Source organism: Oncorhynchus gorbuscha, unplaced genomic scaffold (assembly GCF_021184085.1).
Source record: "Oncorhynchus gorbuscha isolate QuinsamMale2020 ecotype Even-year unplaced genomic scaffold, OgorEven_v1.0 Un_scaffold_1844, whole genome shotgun sequence".
Classification (NCBI taxonomy): domain Eukaryota; kingdom Metazoa; phylum Chordata; class Actinopteri; order Salmoniformes; family Salmonidae; genus Oncorhynchus; species Oncorhynchus gorbuscha.
In genome coordinates this window covers 50,001-73,852 of record NW_025746511.1, presented here as the reverse complement: position 1 = coordinate 73,852, position 23,852 = coordinate 50,001, and the positions used below count along the sequence as shown (strand labels likewise).

The 23,852-nt window shown below is 44.4% G+C and overlaps 1 protein-coding gene across 2 annotated transcripts in view; it reads right to left on the bottom strand.

The window, feature by feature from the left end:
• Nucleotides 1–11,228: 11,228 nt before the first annotated feature.
• LOC124024375 (huntingtin-like) overlaps nt 11,229–23,852 on the bottom strand; it is a 28,918-nt gene continuing 16,294 nt past the window's right edge. For both annotated transcript variants that reach the window (XM_046338312.1, XM_046338313.1), the window contains exons 10-11: nt 17,903–17,980; nt 11,229–11,365 (exon numbers count right to left, since the gene is read on the bottom strand). In XM_046338312.1, coding sequence (XP_046194268.1) covers nt 17,935–17,980 — 46 coding nt within the window. In that variant the 3' untranslated portion in view covers nt 11,229–11,365; nt 17,903–17,934. The remainder of the gene's footprint in view (nt 11,366–17,902; nt 17,981–23,852) is intronic.

Below are 23,852 nucleotides of genomic sequence, written 5' to 3'. Positions count from 1 at the left end.
GGTGTAAAAGCACGGTGGCTAGGAAAAACTCCCTAGAAAGGCCAAAACCTAGGAAGAAACCTAGAGAGGAACCGGGCTATGTGGGGTGGCCAGTCCTCTTCTGGCTGTGCCGGGTAGAGATTATAACAGAACATGACCAAGATGTTCAAATGTTCATAAATGACCAGCATGGTCAAATAATAATAAGGCAGAACAGTTGAAACTGGAGCAGCAGCACAGTCAGATGGACTGGGGACAGCAAGGAGCCATCATGTCAGGTAGTCCTGGGGCACGGTCCTAGGGCTCAGGTCCTCCGAGAGAGAGAAAGAAAGAGAGAATTAGAGAGAGCATATGTGGGGTGGCCAGTCCTCTTCTGGCTGTGCCAGGTGGAGATTATAACAGAACGTGGCCAAGATGTTCAAATGTTCATAAATGACCAGCATGGTTGAATAATAGTAAGGCAGAACAGTTGAAACTGGAGCAGGAGCATGGCCAGGTGGACTGGGGACAGCAAGGAGTCCTCATGTCAGGTAGTCCTGGGACATGGTCCTAGGGCCCAGGCCAGTTGAAACTGGAGCAGCAGCATGGCCAGGTGGACTGGGGACAGCAAGGAGTCATCATGTCAGGTAGTCCTGGGGCATGGTTCTAGGGCTCAGGTCCTCCGAGAGAGAGAAAGAAAGAGAGAAGGAGAGAATTAGAGAACGCACACTTAGATTTACACAGGACACCGAATAGGACAGGAGAAGTACTCCAGATAAACAAACTGACCCTAGCCCCCCGACACATAAACTACTGCAGCATAAATACTGGAGGCTGAGACAGGAGGGGTCAGGAGACACTGTGGCCCCATCCGAGGACACCCCGGACAGGGCCAAACAGGAAGGATATAACCCCACCCACTTTGCCAAAGCACAGCCCCCACACCACTAGAGGGAAATCTTCAACCACCAACTTACCATCCTGAGACAAGGCCGAGTATAGCCCACAAAGATCTCCGACACGGTACAACCCAAGGGGTGGGGGAACCCAGACAGGCCGACCACAACAGTGAATCAACCCACCCAGGTGACGCATCCCCCCCAGGGACGGCACGAGAGAGCCCCAGCAAGCCAGTGACTCAGCCCCCGTAACAGGGTTAGAGGCAGAGAATCCCAGTGGAAAACGGGGAACCGGCCAGGCAGAGACAGCAAGGGCGGTTCGTTGCTCCAGAGCCTTTCCGTTCACCTTCCCACTCCTGGGCCAGACTACACTCAATCATATGACCCACTGAAGAGATGAGTCTTCAGTAAAGACTTAAAGGTTGAGACCGAGTTTGCGTCTCTGACATGGGTAGGCAGACCGTTCCATAAAAATGGAGCTCTATAGGAGAAAGCCCTGCCTCCAGCTGTTTGCTTAGAAATTCTAGGGACAATTAGGAGGCCTGCGTCTTGTGACCGTAGCGTACGTATAGGTATGTACGGCAGGACCAAATCAGAGAGGTAGGTAGGAGCAAGCCCATGTAATGCTTTGTAGGTTAGCAGTAAAACCTTGAAATCAGCCCTTGCTTTGACAGGAAGCCAGTGTAGAGAGGCTAGCACTGGAGTAATATGATCAAATTTTTTGGTTCTAGTCAGGATTCTAGCAGCCGTATTTAGCACTAACTGAAGTTTATTTAGTGCTTTATCCGGGTAGCCGGAAAATAGAGCATTGCAGTAGTCTAACCTAGAAGTGACAAAAGCATGGATTAATTTTTCTGCATCATTTTTGGACAGAAAGTTTCTGATTTTTGCAATGTTACGTAGATGGAAAAAAGCTGTCCTCGAAATGGTCTTGATATGTTCTTCAAAAGAGAGATCAGGGTCCAGAGTAACGCCGAGGTCCTTCACAGTTTTATTTGAGACGACTGTACAACCATTAAGATTAATTGTCAGATTCAACAGAAGATCTCTTTGTTTCTTGGGACCTAGAACAAGCATCTCTGTTTTGTCCGAGTTTAATAGTAGAAAGTTTGCAGCCATCCACTTCCTTATGTCTGAAACACATGCTTCTAGCGAGGGCAATTTTGGTGCTTCACCATGTTTCATTGAAATGTACAGCTGTGTGTCATCCGCATAGCAGTGAAAGTTTACATTATGTTTTCGAATAACATCCCCAAGAGGTAAAATATATAGTGAAAACAATAGTGGTCCTAAAACAGAACCTTGAGGAACACCGAAATGTACAGTTGATTTGTCAGAGGACAAACCATTCACAGAGACAAACTGATATCTTTCCGACAGATAAGACCTAAACCAGGCCAGAACATGTCCGTGTAGACCAATTTGGGTTTCCAATCTCTCCAAAAGAATGTGGTGATCGATGGTATCAAAAGCAGCACTAAGGTCTAGGAGCACGAGGACAGATGCAGAGCCTCGGTCCGATGCCATCAAAATGTCATTTACCACCTTCACAAGTGCCGTCTCAGTGCTATGATGGGGTCTAAAACCAGACTGAAGCATTTCGTATACATTGTTTGTCTTCAGGAAGGCAGTGAGTTGCTGCGCAACAGCCTTCTCTAAAATCTTTGAGAGGAATGGAAGATTCGATATAGGCCGATAGTTTTTATATTTTCTGGGTCAAGGTTTGGCTTTTTCAAGAGAGGCTTTATTACTGCCACTTTTAGTGAGTTTGGTACACATCCAGTGGATAGAGAGCCGTTTATTATGTTCAACATAGGAGGGCCAAGCACAGGAAGCAGCTCTTTCAGTAGTTTAGTTGGAATAGGGTCCAGTATACAGCTTGAAGGTTTAGAGGCCATGATTATTTTCATCATTGTGTCAAGAGATATAGTACTAAAACACTTGAGCGTCTCTCTTGATCCTAGGTCCTGGCAGAGTTGTGCAGACTCAGGACAACTGAGGTTTGGAGGAATACGCAGGTTTAAAGAGGAGTCCGTAATTTGCTTTCTAATAATCATAATCTTTTCCTCAAAGAAGTTCATGAATTTATCACTGCTAAAGTGCAAGTCATCCTCTCTTGGGGAATGCTGCTTTTTAGTTAGCTTTGCCACAGTATCAAAAAGGAATTTCGGATTGTTCTTATTTTCCTCAATTAAGTTAGAAAAATAGGACGATCGAGCAGCAGTAAGGGCTCTTCGGTACTGCACGGTACCATCCTTCCAAGCTAGTCGGAAGACTTCCAGTTTGGTGTGGCGCCATTTCCGTTCCAATTTTCTGGAAGCTTGCTTCAGAGCTCGGGTATTTTCTGTGTACCATGGAGCTAGTTTCTTATGAGACATTTTTTTAGTTTTTAGGGGTGCAACTGCATCTAGGGTATTGCGCAAGGTTAAATTGAGATCCTCAGTTAGGTGGTTAACGGATTTTTGTCCTCTGGCGTCCTTGGGTAGGCAGAGGGAGTCTGGAAGGGCATCAAGGAATCTTTGTGTTGTCTGTGAATTTATAGCACGACTTTTGATGTTCCTTGGTTGGGGTCTGAGCAGATTATTTGTTGCAATTGCAAACGTAATAAAATGGTGGTCTGATAGTCCAGGATTATGAGGAAAAACATTAAGATCCACAACATTTATTCCATGGGACAAAACTAGGTCCAGCGTATGACTGTGAGAGTGAGTGGGTCCAGAGACATGTTGGACAAAACCCACTGAGTCGATGATGGCTCCAAAAGCCTTTTGGAGTGGGTCTGTGGACTTTTCCATGTGAATATTAAAGTCACCAAAGATTAGAATATTATCTGCAATGACTACAAGGTCTGATAGGAATTCAGGGAACTCAGTGAGAAACGCTGTATATGGCCCAGGAGGCCTGTAAACAGTAGCTATAAAAAGTGATTGAGTAGGCTGCATAGATTTCATGACTAGAAGCTCAAAAGACGAAACGTCATTTTTTTTTTTTTTTTGTAAATTGAAATTTGCTATCGTAAATGTTAGCAACACCTCCGCCTTTGCGGGATGCACGGGGGATATGGTCACTAGTGTAGCCAGGAGGTGAGGCCTCATTTAACACAGTAAATTCATCAGGCTTAAGCCATGTTTCAGTCAGGCCAATCACATCAAGATTATGATCAGTGATTAGTTCATTGACTATAATTGCCTTTGAAGTAAGGGATCTAACATTAAGTAGCCCTATTTTGAGATGTGAGGTATCATGATCTCTTTCAGTAATGACAGGAATGGAGGTGGTCTTTATCCTAGTGAGATTGCTAAGGCGAACACCGCCATGTTTAGTTTTGCCCAACCCAGGTCGAGGCACAGACACGGTCTCAATGGTGATAGCTGAGCTGACTACACTAACTATGCTAGTGGCAGACTCCACTATGCTGGCAGGCTGGCTAATAGCCTGCTGCCTGGCCTGCACCCTATTTCATTGTAGAGCTAGAGGAGTTAGAGCCCTGTCTATGTTGGCAGATAAGATGAGAGCACCCCTCCAGCTAGGATGGAGTCCGTCACTCCTCAGCAGGTCAGGCTTGGTCCTGTTTGTGGGCGAGTCCCAGAAAGAGGGCCAATTATCTACAAATTCTATCTTTTGGGAGGGGCAGAAAACAGTTTTCAACCAGCGATTGAGTTGTGAGACTCTGCTGTAGAGCTCATCACTCCCCTAACTGGGAGGGGGCCAGAGACAATTACTCGATGCCGACACATCTTTCTAGCTGATATGCACGCAGAAGCTATGTTGCGCTTGGTGATCTCTGACTGTTTCATCCTAACATCGTTGGTGCCGACGTGGATAACAATATCTCTATACTCTCTACACTCGCCAGTTTTAGCTTTAGCCAGCACCATCTTCAGATTAGCCTTAACGTCGGTAGCCCTGCCCCGGGTAAACAGTGTATGATCGCTGGATGATTCGCTTTAAGTCTAATACTGCGGGTAATGGAGTCGCCAATGACTAGAGTTTTCAATTTGTCAGAGCTAATGGTGGGAAGCTTCGGCGTCTCAGACCCCGTAACGGGAGGAGTAGAGACCAGAGAAGACTCGGCCTCTGACACCGACCCGCTGCTTAATGGGGAGAACCGGTTGAAAGTTTCTGTCTGCTGAATGAGCGACACCGGTTGAGCGTTCCTACAGCATTTCCTTCCAGAAACCGTGAGAAAGTTGTCCGGCTGCGGGGACTGTGCCAGGGGATTTATACTACTATCTGTACTTACTGGTGGCACAGACGCTGTTTCATCCTTTCCTACACTGAAATTACCCTTGCCTAACGATTGCGTCTGAAGCTGGGCTTGCAGTACAGCTATCCTCGCCGTAAGGCGAGCACAGCGGCTGCAATTAGAAGGCATCATGTTAATGTTACTACTTAGCTTCGGCTGTTGGAGGTCCTGACGAATCGTGTCCAGATAAAGCGTCCGGAGTGAAAAAGTCGAGGAAAAAATAAATATATGAACGGTAATTAAAAAGTGAAACCCGTAAAGTTGTCAGGTAGCAAAATAGGTTGGCAACAAAACGCACAGCAATTTGAAAACAAGCCTGCAAGTTGTGACTGTGGGTTAACAGTTAACTACAGAACTCATACCATGATGTGGGTTAACCTGCAAGTTGTGACTGTGGGTTAACAGTTAACTACAGAACTCATACCATGATGTGGGTTAACAGTTAACTACAGAACTCATTCCATGATGTGGGTTAACAGTTAACTACAGAACTCATTCCATGATGGGGTTAACAACAGTCATTCCATGATGTGGGTTAACAGAACTCAGAACTCATTCCATGATGTGGGTTAACAGTTAACTACAGAACTCATTCCATGATGTGGGTTAACAGTTAACTACAGAACTCATTCCATGAAACAGTTAACTACAGAACTCATTCCATGATGTGGGTTAACAGTTAACTACAGAACTCTCATTCCATGATGTGGGTTAACAGTTAACTACAGAACTCATTCCATGATGTGGGTTAACAGTTAACTACAGAACTCATTCCATGATGTGGGTTAACAGTTAACTACAGAACTCATTCCAATGTGGGTTAACAGTTAACTAGAACTCATACCATGATGTGGGTTAACAGTTAACAGTTAACTTAACAGAACTCATTCCATGATGTGGGTTAACAGTTAACTACAGAACTCATACCATGATGTGGGTTAACAGTTAACTACAGAACTCATACCATGATGTGGGTTAACAGTTAACTACAGAACTCATACCATGAACAGTTAACTACAGAACTCATACCATGATGGGGTTAACAGTTAACTACAGAACTCATTCCATGATGTGGGTTAACAGTTAACTACAGAACTCATTCCATGATGTGGGTTAACAGTTAACTACAGAACTCATACCATGATGTGGGTAAACAGTTAACTACAGAACTCATACCATGATGTGGGTAAAGAACTCATTCCATGTGTGGGTTAACAGTTAACTACAGAACTCATTCCATGATGTGGGTTAACAGTTAACTACAGAACTAATACCATGATGGGTTAACAGTTAACTACAGAACTCATACCATGATGTGGGTTAACAGTTACTACAGAACTCATTCCATGATGTGGGTTAACAGTTAACTACAGAACTCATACCATGTGGGTTAACAGTTAACTACAGAACTCATACCATGATGTGGGTTAACAGTTACTACAGAACTCATTCCATGATGTGGGTTAACAGTTAACTACAGAACTCATTCCATGATGTGGGTTAACAGTTAACTACAGAACTCATTCCATGATGTGGGTTAACAGTTAACTACAGAACTCATTCCATGATGTGGGTTAACAGTTAACTACAGAACTCATTCCATGATGTGGGTTAACAGTTAACTACAGAACTCATTCCATGATGTGGGTTAACAGTTAACTACAGAACTCATTCCATGATTAACTACAGAACTCATTCCATGATGTGGGTTAACAGTTAACTACAGAACTCATACCAGTGTAACTACAGAACTCATTCCATGATGTGGGTTAACAGTTAACTACAGAACTCATACCATGATGTGGGTAAGTTACTACAGAACTCATTCCATGATGTGGGTAAACAGTTAACTACAGAACTCATACCATGATGTGGGTTAACAGTTAACTACAGAACTCATACCATGATGTGGGTTAACAGTTACTACAGAACTCATTCCATGATGTGGGTTAACAGTTAACTACAGAACTCATACCATGTGGGTTAACAGTTAACTACAGAACTCATACCATGATGTGGGTTAACAGTTAACTACAGAACTCATACCATGATGTGGGTTAACAGTTACTACAGAACTCATTCCATGATGTGGGTTAACAGTTAACTACAGAACTCATTCCATGATGTGGGTAAACAGTTACTACAGAACTCATTCCATGATGTGGGTTAACAGTTAACATTCCATGATGTGGGTAAACAGAACTCATTCCATGATGTGGGTAAACAGTTAACTACAGAACTCATTCCATGATGTGGGTAAACAGTTACTACAGAACTCATTCCATGATGTGGGTTAACAGTTAACTACAGAACTCATACCATGTGGGTAAACAGTTACTACAGAACTCATTCCATGATGTGGGTTAACAGTTAACAGAACTCATTCCATGTGGGGTTAACAGTTACTAGAACTCATACCATGATGTGGGTTAACAGTTAACTACAGAACTCATTCCATGATGTGGGTTAACAGTTAACTAAGAACTCATTCCATGATTAACTTACAGAACTCATTCCATGATGTGGGTTAACAGTTAACTACAGAACTCATTCCATGATGTGGGTTAACAGTTAACTACAGAACTCATACCATGTGGGTTAACAGTTAACTACAGAACTCATTCCATGATGTGGGTTAACAGTTAACTACAGAACTCATTCCATGATGTGGGTTAACAGTTAACTACAGAACTCATAATGATGTGGGTTAACAGTTAACTACAGAACTCATTCCATGATGTGGGTTAACAGTTAACTACAGAACTCATTCCATGATGTGGGTTAACAGTTAACTACAGAACTCATTCCATGATGTGGGTTAACAGTTAACTACAGAACTCATTCCATGATGTGGGTTAACAGTTAACTACAGAACTCATTCCATGATGTGGGTTAACAGTTAACTACAGAACTCATACCATGATGTGGGTTAACAGTTAACTACAGAACTCATTCCATGATGTGGGTTAACAGTTAACTACAGAACTCATACCATGTGGGTTAACAGTTAACTACAGAACTCATTCCATGATGTGGGTTAACAGTTAACTTACAGAACTCATTCCATGATGTGGGTTAACAGTTAACTACAGAACTCATACCATGATGTGGGTAACAGTTAACTACAGAACTCATTCCATGATGTGGGTTAACAGTTAACTACAGAACTCATACCATGATGTGGGTTAACAGTTAACTACAGAACTCATAGAACTCATACCATGATGTGGGTTAACAGTTAACTACAGAACTCATTCCATGATGTGGGTTAACAGTTAACTACAGAACTCATACCATGATGTGGGTTAACAGTTAACTACAGAACTCATACCATGATGGGTTAACAGTTAACTACAGAACTCATTCCATGATGTGGGTTAACAGTTAACTACAGAACTCATGATGTGGGTTAACAGTTAACTACAGAACTCATTCCATGATGTGGGTAACAGTTAACTACAGAACTCATTCCATGATGTGGGTTAACAGTTAACTACAGAACTCATTCCATGATGTGGGTTAACAGTTAACTACAGAACTCATTCCATGATGTGGGTTAACAGTTAACTACAGAACTCATTCCATGATGTGGGTTAACAGTTAACTACAGAACTCATACCATGATGTGGGTTAACAGTTAACTACAGAACTCATTCCATGATGTGGGTTAACAGTTAACTACAGAACTCATACCATGATGTGGGTTAACAGTTAACTACAGAACTCATTCCATGATGTGGGTTAACAGTTAACAGAACTCATTCAGAACTCAGAACTCATTCCATGATGTGGGTTAACAGTTAACTACAGAACTCATACCATGATGTGGGTTAACAGTTAACTACAGAACTCATACCATGTGGGTTAACAGTTAACTACAGAACTCATTCCATGATGTGGGTTAACAGTTAACTACAGAACTCATACCATGATGTGGGTTAACAGTTAACTACAGAACTCATACCATGATGTGGGTTAACAGTTAACTACAGAACTCATTCCATGATGTGGGTTAACAGTTAACTACAGAACTCATACCATGTGGGTTAACAGTTAACTACAGAACTCATTCCATGATGTGGGTTAACAGTTAACTACAGAACTCATACCATGATGTGGGTTAACAGTTAACTACAGAACTCATACCATGATGTGGGTTAACAGTTAACTACAGAACTCATACCATGATGTGGGTTAACAGTTAACTACAGAACTCATACCATGATGGGGTTAACAGTTAACTACAGAACTCATACCATGATGTGGGTTAACAGTTAACTACAGAACTCATACCATGATGTGGGTTAACAGTTAACTACAGAACTCATTCCATGATGTGGGTTAACAGTTAACTACAGAACTCATTCCATGATGGGTTAACAGTTAACTACAGAACTCATTCCATGATGTGGGTTAACAGTTAACTACAGAACTCATTCCATTCTATAAACTCATAACATGATGAGGTTAACAGTTACTACAGAATAATAGATGATGTGGGTTAACAGTTAACTACAGAACTCATTCCATGATGTGGGGGTTAACTACAGAACTCATTCCATGATGTGGGTTAACAGTTACTACAGAACTCATTCCATGATGGGGAAAAGTTAACTACAGAACTCATTCTATAATCCAACAAGAGGAGAAACTAGGAGGGGGAAGGGGAGAGGGGGGGGAGGAGAGAAGGAGAAGGAGGGGAGAAGGAGGGGAAAGGAGGGGAAGAGGGGGAGGAGGAGAGAAGGAGGGGAGAGGGGGGAGGAGGGGGGGAGGAGGAGGAGAAGGAGGGGAGAAGGAGGGGAAAGGAGGGGAAGAGGGGGAGGAGGAGAGAAGGAGGGGAAGAGGGGGAAGGAGGGGAAGAGGGGGAAGGAGGAGAGAAGGAGGGGAAGAGGGGGAAGGAGGGGAATGGGGGAAGGAGGGGAAGAGGGGGAGAGAGAGGGTAAGGAGGAGCGAGGGGGAGGGGATTCGTTTTAGATTTCTGAAGAGTTTCAATGATCTAAGAAAACTAATAAATCACCAAACAAGAAGGATGGGGAAAGCAACCAATCAGGAGGGGATTAAATCCATGACTCCAGATTGCCATGGAAACGAGAGAGGGGGAGAAGGGGGCGGTTCTTAGCAGGGAGTGGAGTACCGGTCTTAAGGAACGGGGGGGTGCGGGGGGTTCGGACGTACGAGAGTGACAAGATCAAAACGGAACTACAGCCAGGTATATCCCCCCTCCCCTATGACATCATCAACCAATTAGCCAATCACCTTGCTACTACCGCTAGAGGAAGTGTCGGCGCCAGAAGAGAGGGAGGAAGAAGAAGCAGCAGCAGCGGCGGAGGAGGAAGAGGAGGAAGAGGAGGAGTAGACGGAAGAGTCGCTGTCGGACGCGTCTGGACCCTCGGTGGATGTCGGAGAGGGAGGGGCCTCAACGGCGGCTCCACCATCACCCGTGGCAACCGCGGACGCGACTGCGTGTCACGGGGTGGGTGGGGAGGGAGGGAGGAGGGCAGACCATAGAATCAGAATTAGAGGAACGGACATTCCCATTCAAAGCAATGTTACGCCAACCACTGTGAGCCTCAGTGTTTAACACATGCAACCAACGGCATTTAGTGGGTTCCAATCAGAAACCTGCACGACCGATGATGGGGTTTTGATTCATTCTACTGAGTCTAATTCTATGGTCTGGGAAACCTGGTCCATCCCAACTGATTCAAATCACTCATTCCAACTCCAATCTCTAATCTCTAATCCCCCCAGTATCAGCAACATCGGAGGACAATCGAGTGTGTTCGCTTCTCGTAAATCAAATCAAATCTACTTCTCTGTAAATAACAAAGTCTCACTCCTACATGTCAGGCAGACTTACGAGTTCAGCAACGTCTGAAGGCGTGACGGCCGAGTCCGGCCCCTCTGTGGTCTGCGACGAGTCGGCGCTCGGGGGCAGCGAGGGTCTCCCAGGGGTCCAGCAGGGGCCCGTCGGGCATCTCCGCGTTCTCCGGTGTGGCGTAGTCGGCCGTTTCCGGGGTAACGTTAGCCCCGCTGGAGCTGTGGCTGAGCATGTCCTCGTCCTCTGCGTTGTCATTGGGCGACTCGGGAGTCCCCGCCCCTCCCTCACCGCCGGAGGTCCCGAGGGCAGTCGTTCCTTGTTCCGAGGAGGCGCCACCGAGGTCCACAGAGTCGCCGGGCTGCAGAGCATGCTGTGAGGAGCGGGGCTGCTGGGTAATGATGTCGACCACCTGGGCGGTGGGGTCGGCGCCCGCGACAGAGGCTGAGTCAAGGTGGGAGACACATTGAAATCATCACCCTCTCTCTCAACCTCATCTTTCAATACAACAGACAGGGGAGAGTAAAGAATTAGACCCCCCCAGGGGAGAGTAAAGAATGGACCCCCCGTTTGGGTCTATTTGATTGAAGTTGTACTGCTAACAGATGATTGGGTCTGGAGCAATTTAAATAGTTATTTTTGCCTGGTGTTGTGTGTGATAAATTCACATCTTGTTAAAGGGATTTTTATGAATAATGACTCAATGTTGTATACATTTAAAATCAGAACTATGACTAAAACAGAATACTACTATGTTACTGTATGGATGTATGAATCTTATTATAATCATAAAACTAAATATAATGTGTTTAGTTTTAATCAAGAATTAGAACAAGGACCGTCTGTTCCTTGTTAGAAACTAATGGAGTTTATCGTCAGACCGGCTGGAATGTTGTGTTCCTTACAGGACATCCTGTCTCCACCCAGGGAGAGGAGAGACCTTGGGCTATACTGACATTCCTTACAGGACATCCTGTCCCCACCCAGGGAGAGGAGAGACCTTGGGCTATACTGACATTCCTTACAGGACATCCTGTCCCCACCCAGGGAGAGGAGAGACCTTGGGCTATACTGACATTCCTTATAGGACATCCTGTCCCACCCAGGGAGAGGAGACCTTGGGCTATACTGACATTCCTTATAGGACATCCTGTCCCAGGGAGAGGAGAGACCTTGGGCTATACTGACATTCCTTATAGGACATCCTGTCCCCACCCAGGGAGAGGAGAGACCTTGGGCTATACTGATTATTTAACAGGTGGTATACAGGGGAAGACTTTGGGCTATACTGAACTATACCGACATTGTATCCAGGGAGAGGAAGGACAGTTTAAAACCTGACATTTTTAGTATATAACCTGATGTAAATTGTACTGTGATTCAGGACATCCTGTCCCAGGGAAAAAACGACCTTGATTGATTTTGAGACTGGACATCCTGTCCATTTTATGCAAATTAAGTATCTTACAAATCCTGTCCCCAATGGGCAGAGGTTTTAATATAATTGGTTGATGAACATATAGGTGGGGACATCCTGTCCCCAGGAATGTCAGGGAGAGGTCTCTCCTCTCCTGGGTGGGGACAGGATGTCCTGTAGGAATGTGTCCTGTGGGGATACTGACATTCCTTATAGGTCATCCTGTCCCCACCCAGGGAGAGGGGACCTTGGATGTCCTATACTGAATTCAGTATAGCCCAGGACATCCTGTCCCCACCCAGGGTGGAGGACCTTGGGCTACAGGATGTCCTGTACAGGACATCCTATAGCCCAAGGTCTCTCCTCACCCTGGGACAGGATGTCCTGTATGGGAATGTCAGTATAGCCCAAGGTCTCTCCTCTCCTTGGGACAGGATGTTTAAAATGTCTATAGACCCATTTTTAGTATATAACCTGGGTGTAAATTGTACTGGATGTCCTGTAAGGAAACGTCATTGATTGATTTTGAGACTGGTCTCTGTCCATTTTATGGGACAGGATCTTACCTTAGAAAATGGGCAGATGTTTTAATATAATTGGTTGATGAACATATCCCTGGGGACAGGATGTCCTTATAAGGAATGTCAGTATAGCCCAAGGTCTCTCCTCTCCCTGGGACAGGATGTCCTGTAAGGAATGTCAGTATAGCCCAAGGTCTCTCCTCTCCTGGGACAGGATGTCCTGTATAGGAATGTCAGTATAGCCCAAGGTCTCTCCTCTCCTGGGTGGGGACAGGATGTCCTGTAAGGAATGTCAGTATAGCCCAAGGTCTCTCCTCTCCCTGGGACAGGATGTCCTATAAGGAATGTCAGTATAGCCCAAGGTCTCTCCTCTCCCTGGGACAGGATGTCCTATAAGGAATGTCAGTACAGCCCAAGGTCTCTCCTCTCCCTGGGACAGGATGTCCTGTAAGGAATGTCAGTATAGCCCAAGGTCTCTCCTCTCCCTGGGTGGGGACAGGATGTCCTATAAGGAATGTCAGTATAGCCCAAGGTCTCTCCTCTCCCTGGGACAGGATGTCCTATAAGGAATGTCAGTATAGCCCAAGGTCTCTCCTCTCCCTGGGTGGGGACAGGATGTCCTATAAGGAATGTCAGTATAGCCCAAGGTCTCTCCTCTCCCTGGGTGGGGACAGGATGTCCTATAAGGAATGTCAGTATAGCCCAAGGTCTCTCCTCTCCCTGGGTGGGGACAGGATGTCCTGTAAGGAATGTCAGTATAGCCCAAGGTCTCTCCTCTCCCTGGGACAGGATGTCCTGTAAGGAATGTCAGTATAGCCCAAGGTCTCTCCTCTCCCTGGGACAGGATGTCCTGTAAGGAATGTCAGTATAGCCCAAGGTCTCTCCTCTCCCTGGGTGGGGACAGGATGTCCTATAAGGAATGTCAGTATAGCCCAAGGTCTCTCCTCTCCCTGGGACAGGATGTCCTATAAGGAATGTCAGTATAGCCCAAGGTCTCTCCTCTCCCTGGGACAGGATGTCCTATAAGGAATGTCAGTATAGCCCAAGGTCTCTCCTCTCCTGGGACAGGATGTCCTATAAGGAATGTCAGTATAGCCCAAGGTCTCTCCTCTCCCTGGGGACAGGATGTCCTATAAGGAATGTCAGTATAGCCCAAGGTCTCTCCTCTCCCTGGGACAGGATGTCCTGTAAGGAATGTCAGTATAGCCCAAGGTCTCTCCTCTCCCTGGGTGGGGACAGGATGTCCTATAAGGAATGTCAGTATAGCCCAAGGTCTCTCCTCTCCCTGGGACAGGATGTCCTATAAGGAATGTCAGTATAGCCCAAGGTCTCTCCTCTCCCTGGGACAGGATGTCCTATAAGGAATGTCAGTATAGCCCAAGGTCTCTCCTCTCCCTGGGTGGGGACAGGATGTCCTATAAGGAATGTCAGTATAGCCCAAGGTCTCTCCTCTCCCTGGGACAGGATGTCCTATAAGGAATGTCAGTATAGCCCAAGGTCTCTCCTCTCCCTGGGTGGAGACAGGATGTCCTATAAGGAATGTCAGTATAGCCCAAGGTCTCTCCTCTCCCTGGGTGGGGACAGGATGTCCTATAAGGAATGTCAGTATAGCCCAAGGTCTCTCCTCTCCCTGGGTGGAGACAGGATGTCCTATAAGGAATGTCAGTATAGCCCAAGGTCTCTCCTCTCCCTGGGTGGGGACAGGATGTCCTTATAAGGAATGTCAGTATAGCCCAAGGTCTCTCCTCTCCCTGGGACAGGATGTCCTGTAAGGAAGTCAGTATAGCCCAAGGTCTCTCCCCTCCCTGGGACAGGATGTCCTATAAGGAATGTCAGTATAGCCCAAGGTCTCTCCTCCCTGGGACAGGATGTCCTATAAGGAATGTCAGTATAGCCCAAGGTCTCTCCTCTCCCTGGGTGGGGACAGGATGTCCTATAAGGAATGTCAGTATAGCCCAAGGTCTCTCCTCTCCCTGGGTGGGGACAGGATGTCCTGTAAGGAAGTCAGTATAGCCCAAGGTCTCTCCTCTCCCTGGGTGGGGACAGGATGTCCTGTAAAATATCTATACTTAAAGTACGTGATTGAGGTCTGTCCTTATAATGTCGTATTTGTGAATTTTGTCTGGGGGGGGTGGTAGGGATATATGCGTACTCGCTTCCAATTGTGACAGTTTAGTTTGGAGTTTAAGTGCTCTACGGTTTTCCTTCCTTGCTGAGACCCAGATGCGAAACACTACGGACCTATTTCCTAATAAAGCCCTTCGCTGCGTCCCACAGCATACAGATACTGGATGGTTGGTTCATAAGGATGGTTGGTTCATAAGGATGGTTGGTTCATAAGGATGGTTGGTTCATAAGGTTGAGGTCTGTCCTTATAATGTCGTTTTGGTTTAGTTTGGAGTTTAAGTGCTCTACGGTTTTCCTTCCTTGCTGAGACCCAGATGCGAAACACTCATACTAATGGTTGGTTCATACTAATGGTTGGTTCATACTAATGGTTGGTTCATACGGATGGTTGGTTCATAAGGATGGTTGGTTCATACGGATGGTTGGTTCATAAGGATGGTTGGTTCATAAGGATGGTTGGTTCATAAGGATGGTTGGTTCATAAGGATGGTTGGTTCATACTAATGGTTGGTTCATAAGGATGGTTGGTTCATACGGATGGTTGGTTCATACTGATGGTTGGTTCATACGGATGGTTGGTTCATAAGGATGGTTGGTTCATAAGGATGGTTGGTTCATAAGGATGGTTGGTTCATACGGATGGTTGGTTCATACGGATGGTTGGTTCATACGGATGGTTGGTTCATAAGGATGGTTGGTTCATACTGATGGTTGGTTCATACGGATGGTTGGTTCATACTGATGGTTGGTTCATACTGATGGTTGGTTCATACTGATGGTTGGTTCATACTGATGGTTGGTTCATACTGATGGATGGTTGGTTCATACTGATGGATGGTTGGTTCATACTGATGGATGGTTGGTTCATACTGATGGATGGTTGGTTCATACTGATGGATGGTTGGTTCATACTGATGGATGGTTGGTTCATACTGATGGATGGTTGGTTCATACTGATGGATGGTTGGTTCATACTGATGGATGGTTGGTTCATACTGATGGTTGGTTCATACTGATTGTTGGTTCATAAGGATGGTTGGTTCATACGGATGGTTGGTTCATACGGATGGTTGGTTCATACGGATGGTTGGTTCATACGGATGGTTGGTTCATACGGATGGTTGGTGGATGGTTGGTTCATACGGATGGTTGGTTCATACGGATGGTTGGTTCATACGGATGGTTGGTTCATAAGGATGGTTGGTTCATAAGGATGGTTGGTTCATAAGGATGGTTGGTTCATACGCATGGTTGGTTCATAAGGATGATTGGTTCATAAGGATGATTGGTTCATACGTATGGTTGATAAGGATGATTGGTTCATAAGGATGATTGGTTCATACGGATGGTTGGTTCATAAGGATGATTGGTTCATAAGGATGATTGGTTCATAAGGATGATTGGTTCATACGGATGATTGGTTCATACGGATGATTGGTTCATACGGATGGTTGGTTCATACGGATGGTTGGTTCATACGCATGGTTGGTTCATACGGATGATTGGTTCATACGGATGGTTGGTTCATACGGATGGTTGGTTCATACGGATGATTGGTTCATAAGGATGATTGGTTCATACGGATGATTGGTTCATACGGATGATTGGTTCATACGGATGGTTGGTTCATACGGATGGTTGGTTCATACGGATGGTTGGTTCATACTGATGGTTGGTTCATAAGGATGGTTGGTTCATACGGATGGTTGGTTCATACTGATGGTTGGTTCATAAGGATGGTTGGTTCATACTGATGGTTGGTTCATACGGATGGTTGGTTCATACGGATGGTTGGTTCATACGGATGGTTGGTTAATACTGGTGGTTGGTTAATACTGATGGCTGGTTCATACGGATGGTTGGTTCATACGGATGGTTGGTTCATACGGATGGTTGGTTCATACGGATGGTTGGTTCATACGGATGGTTGGTTCATACGGATGGTTGGTTCATACGGATGGTTGGTTCATACGGATGGTTGGTTCATACGGATGGTTGGTTAATACTGACGGCTGGTTCATACGGATGGTTGGTTCATACGGATGGTTGGTTCATACGGATGGTTGGTTCATACGGGTTGGTTCATGGTTGGTTCATAAGGATGGTTGGTTAATACTGACGGTTGGTTCATACTGATGGTTCACATTAACAGTGAACTGCAGGATACAGGCCTATTCCCTGTCAGTTTCATAAATCCTATGTTCCATGAGTTAATATTTGAATATTCATAATAGTGATAGTTAATTATTTTAATAGACCCCCCTAATGATAATACGATTGGCTCGACATGATGTCGGATACCATGGCAATTAACGAATGATTTACCTTTAAACGAATCCAAACAATTGGATAAGCATCGTGCCAACATGTCATAACAATTACACATAAATAACAACAATAAATAATAATAATAAATAATAACAATAATAACAATAATACATAATAATAACAAATAATAACAATAATAATAAATAATAACAATAATAATAATAAATAATAACAACAATAATAAATAATAACAATAATAATAAATAATAACAATAAATAATAATAAATAATAATCAATAATAATAATAAATAATAACAATAATAATCAATAATAATAACAAATAATAACAATAATACATAATAATAACAAATAATAACAATAATAATAAATAATAACAATAAATAATAACAACAATAATAATAACAATAAATAATAACAATAAATAATAACAATAATAATAATTAATAATACATAATAATAATAACAATAATAAATAATAACAATAATAATACATAATAATACTAATAACAATAACAAATAATAACGATAATAATAACAATAAATCATTAATCATAATAAATCATAATAACAACAATAATAAGGTGCTTGAGTGATATGAATGGTGATGTTCCGGTATTCTGTCTCACCTGTAAAGGCCCCGGTGGTGACCTCTGCCCTCTCAGGGTCGTCCTCTAACCCCTCCTCCTCCCCCGACAGCATCTTGCCTGGGACACAGACAGGACCAGTCAGCAGTGTTAGAGAAAGCTGTGTTAAAGAGGACTACTGTAAACACAGTGTTAGAGAAAGCTGTGGTAAAGAGGACTACTGTAAACATAGTGTTAGAGAAAGCTGTGGTAAAGAGGACTACTGTAAACACAGTGTTAGAGAAAGCTGTGGTAAAGAGGACTACTGTAAACATAGTGTTAGAGAAAGCTGTGGTAAAGAGGACTACTGTAAACATAGTGTTAGAGAAAGCTGTGGTAAAGAGGACTACTGTAAACACAGTGTTAGAGAAAGAGGACTACTGTAAACACAGTGTTAGAGAAAGCTGTGTTAAAGAGGACTACTGTAAACACAGTGTTAGAGAAAGCTGTGTTAAAGAGGACTACTGTAAACACAGTGTTAGAGAAAGCTGTGGTAAAGAGGACTACTGTAAACACAGTGTTAGAGAAAGCTGTGGTAAAGAGGACTACTGTAAACACAGTGTTAGAGAAAGCTGTGTTAATGAGGACTACTGTAAACACAGTGTTAGAGAAAGCTGTGGTAAAGAGGACTACTGTAAACATAGTGTTAGAGAAAGCTGTGGTAAAGAGGACTACTGTAAACACAGTGTTAGAGAAAGCTGTGTTAAAGAGGACTACTGTAAACACAGTGTTAGAGAAAGCTGTGTTAAAGAGGACTACTGTAAACAGTGTTAGAGAAAGCTGTGGTAAAGAGGACTACTGTAAACACAGTGTTAGAGAAAGCTGTGGTAAAGAGGACTACTGTAAACATAGTGTTAGAGAAAGCTGTGTTAATGAGGACTACTGTAAACACAGTGTTAGAGAAAGCTGTGTTAATGAGGACTACTTTAAACACAGTGTTAGAGAAAGCTGTAAACACAGTGTAAAGAGGACTACTGTAAACACAGTGTTAGAGAAAGCTGTGTTAAAGAGGACTACTGTAAACACAGTGTTAGAGAAAGCTGTGTTAATGAGGACTACTGTAAACACAGTGTTAGAGAAAGCTGTGTTAAAGAGGACTACTGTAAACACAGTGTTAGAGAAAGCTGTGGTAAAGAGGACTACTGTAAACACGGTGTTAGAGAAAGCTGTGGTAAAGAGGACTACTGTAAACATAGTGTTAGAGAAAGCTGTGGTAAAGAGGAATACTGTAAACATAGTGTTAGAGAAAGCTGTGTTAAAGAGGACTACTGTAAACACAGTGTTAGAGAAAGCTGTGGTAAAGAGGACTACTGTAAACACAGTGTTAGAGAAAGCTGTGGTAAAGAGGACTACTGTAAACACAGTGTTAGAGAAAGCTGTGGTAAAGAGGACTACTGTAAACACAGTGTTAGAGAAAGCTGTGTTAAAGAGGACTACTGTAAACACAGTGTTAGAGAAAGCTGTGTTAAAGAGGACTACTGTAAACACAGTGTTAGAGAAAGCTGTGGCAAAGAGGACTACTGTAAACACAGTGTTAGAGAAAGCTGTGGTAAAGAGGACTACTGTAAACACAGTGTTAGAGAAAGCTGTGGTAAAGAGGACTACTGTAAACACAGTGTTAGAGAAAGCTGTGGTAAAGAGGACTGTAAACTGTAAACACAAACACAGTGTTAGAGAAAGCTGTGGTAAAGAGGACTACTGTAAACACAGTGTTAAGAGAAAGCTGTGTTAAAGAGGACTACTGTAAACACAGTGTTAGAGAAAGCTGTGGTAAAGAGGACTACTGTAAACACAGTGTTAGAGAAAGCTGTGGTAAAGAGGACTACTGTAAACACAGGTCTCTATATGACCAGTCAGCAGTGTTAGAGAAAGCTGTGGTAGACCAATGGTTCTCCAACCTCTCCTCTGGGACCCAAAGTCCTTCCATGTATTTCAACTATTCTAAAGCTAAAACAACCTGATCCAAATGATCAACTAATATAATAATAATAATAATGATGCACAACTTCTTCTTTAGTTTCATCAGACGTGCTAGTCCAGGAACACACCAAAACTAGTCCAGGAACCCACCAAAACTAGTCCAGGAACACACCAACCTAGTCCAGGAACCCGCCAAACCTAGTCCAGGAACCCGCCAAACCTAGTCCAGGAACCCGCCAAACCTAGTCCAGGAACCCGCCAAACCTAGTCCAGGAACCCGCCAAACCTAGTCCAGGAACCCGCCAAACCTAGTCCAGGAACCACCAAACCTAGTCCAGGAACACACCAAACCTAGTCCAGGAACACACCAAACCTAGTCCAGGAACACACCAAACCTAGTCCAGGAACACACCAAACCTAGTCCAGGAACACACCAAACTAGTCCAGGAACACACCAAACTAGTCCAGGAACACACCAAACCTAGTCCAGGAACACACCAAACCTAGTCCAGGAACACACCAAACCTAGTCCAGGAACACACACAAACTAGTCCAGGAACACACCAAACTAGTCCAGGAACACACCAAACTAGTCCAGGAACACACCAAACCTAGTCCAGGAACACACCAAACCTAGTCCAGGAACACACCAAACCTAGTCCAGGAACACACCAAACCTAGTCCAGGAACACACAAACCTAGTCCAGGAACACACCAAACCTAGTCCAGGAACACACCAAACCTAGTCCAGGAACACACCAAACCTAGTCCAGGAACACACCAAACCTAGTCCAGGAACACACCAAACCTAGTCCAGGAACACACCAAACCTAGTCCAGGAACACACCAAACCTAGTCCAGGAACACACCAAACCTAGTCCAGGAACACACCAAACCTAGTCCAGGAACACACCAAACCTAGTCCAGGAACACACCAAACCTAGTCCAGGAACACACCAAACCTAGTCCAGGAACACACCAAACCTAGTCCAGGAACACACCAAACCTAGTCCAGGAACACACCAAATCTAGTCCAGGAACACACCATATCTAGTCCAGGAACACACCAAACCTAATCCAGGAACACACCAAACCTAATCCAGGAACACACCAAACCTAATCCAGGAACACATCAAACCTAATCCAGGAACACATCCAAACTAGTCCAGGAACACACCAAACTAGTCCAGGAACACACCAAACCTAGTCCAGGAACACACCAAACCTAGTCCAGGAACACACCAAACCTAGTCCAGGAACACACCAAACCTAGTCCAGGAACACACCAAACCTAGTCCAGGAACACACCAAACCTAGTCCAGGAACACACCAAACCTAGTCCAGGAACACACCAAACCTAGTCCAGGAACACACCAAACTAGTCCAGGAACACACCAAACCTAGTCCAGGAACACACCAAACCTAGTCCAGGAACACACCAAACCTAGTCCAGGAACACACCAAACCTAGTCCAGGAACACACCAAACCTAGTCCAGTCCAGGAACACACCAAACCTAGTCCAGGAACACACCAAACCTAGTCCAGGAACACACCAAACCTAGTCCAGGAACACACCAAACCTAGTCCAGGAACACACCAAACCTAGTCCAGGAACACACCAAACCTAGTCCAGGAACACACCAAACCTAGTCCAGGAACACACCAAACCTAGTCCAGGAACACACCAAACCTAGTCCAGGAACACACCAAACCTAGTCCAGGAACACACCAAACCTAGTCCAGGAACACACCAAACCTAGTCCAGGAACACACCAAACCTAGTCCAGGAACACACCAAACCTAGTCCAGGAACACACCAAACCTAGTCCAGGAACACACCAAACCTAGTCCAGGAACACACCAAACCTAGTCCAGGAACACACCAAACCTAGTCCAGGAACACACCAAACCTAGTCCAGGAACACACCAAACCTAGTCCAGGAACACACCAAACCTAGTCCAGGAACACACCAAACCTAGTCCAGGAACACACCAAACCTAGTCCAGGAACACACCAAACCTAGTCCAGGAACACACCAAACCTAGTCCAGGAACACACCAAACCTAGTCCAGGAACACACCAAACCTAGTCCAGGAACACACCAAACCTAGTCCAGGAACACACCAAACCTAGTCCAGGAACACACCAAACCTAGTCCAGGAACACACCAAACCTAGTCCAGGAACACACCAAACCTAGTCCAGGAACACACCAAACCTAGTCCAGGAACACACCAAACCTAGTCCAGGAACACACCAAACTAGTCCAGGAACACACCAAACCTAGTCCAGGAACACACCAAATCTAGTCCAGGAACACACCAAACTAGTCCAGGAACACACCAAATCTAGTCCAGGAACACACCAAATCTAGTCCAGGAACACACCAAATCTAGTCCAGGAACACACCAAATCTAGTCCAGGAACACACCAAATCTAGTCCAGGAACACACCAAACTAGTCCAGGAACACACCAAACTAGTCCAGGAACACACCAAACTAGTCCAGGAACACACCAAACTAGTCCAGGAACACTCTGGTCAAACTAGTCCAGGAATTTTAAACTAGTCCAGGAACACACCAAACTAGTCCAGGAACACACCAAACTAGTCCAGGAACACACCAAACTAGTCCAGTTCACACCAAACTAGGAACACACCAAAACTAGTCCAGGAACACACCAAACTTCACTATATAGTCCAGGAATACTAGTAGTTCAGGAACACACCAAAACTAGTCCAGGAACACACCAAAACTAGTTCCAGGAATAAAATAAAAAACTAGTCCAGGAATACATGGAAACATGTTGAATGGCTGGGGGTGCTAGAGGAGAGGTTTGGGAAACACTGTTTCAGATAGAGGGAGCAGGACACAGGAGTTCAAAAAAAATCACCTTTCTGTTTTCTGAGGAGGAGTGGACTATTACAGGAAGACCCGCCCCTAGCTGCCAGCAGGAAACAGGAATAAGGAACAGGAGTTCACAGGATATAGGGAATAGGGCCCTGGTCACTAGTAGTTCAGGAAAAGGAGAGAAAAGAAGGAAAAGCCCCATAGGAAATAGGCATTATACCCCAGACAGACAGAGGAAGAGAGTTAGTAAGAGAAGCTATTCATCCCAAATAGGCTCCACTATAGTTCACTATATAGGGAATAGGGCTCTGGTCACTAGTAGTTCACTATATAGGGAATAGGGCCCTGGTCACTAGTAGTTCACTATATAGGGAATAGGGCTCTGGTCACTAGTAGTTCACTATATAGGGAATAGGGCTCTGGTCACTAGTAGTTCACTATATAGGGAATAGGGCTCTGGTCACTAGTAGTTCACTATATAGGGAATAGGGCTCTGGTCACTAGTAGTTCACTATATAGGGAATAAGGCTCTGGTCACTAGTAGTTCACTATATAGGGAATAGGGCTCTGGTCACTAGTAGTTCACTATATAGGGAATAGGGCCCTGGTCACTAGTAGTTCACTATATAGGGAATAGGGCTCTGGTCACTAGTAGTTCACTATATAGGGAATAAGGCTCTGGTCACTAGTAGTTCACTATATAGGGAATAGGGCTCTGGTCACTAGTAGTTCACTATATAGGGAATAGGGCTCTGGTCACTAGTAGTTCACTATATAGGGAATAAGGCTCTGGTCACTAGTAGTTCACTATATAGGGAATAGGGCCCTGGTCACTAGTAGTTCACTATATAGGGAATAGGGCTCTGGTCACTAGTAGTTCACTATATAGGGAATAGGGCTCTGGTCACTAGTAGTTCACTATATAGGGAATAGGGCCCTGGTCACTAGTAGTTCACTATATAGGGAATAGGGCTCTGGTCACTAGTAGTTCACTATATAGGGAATAAGGCTCTGGTCACTAGTAGTTCACTATATGGGGAATAGGGCTCTGGTCACTAGTAGTTCACTATATAGGGAATAGGGCTCTGGTCACTAGTAGTTCACTATATAGGGAATAAGGCTCTGGTCACTAGTAGTTCACTATATAGGGAATAGGGCCCTGGTCACTAGTAGTTCACTATA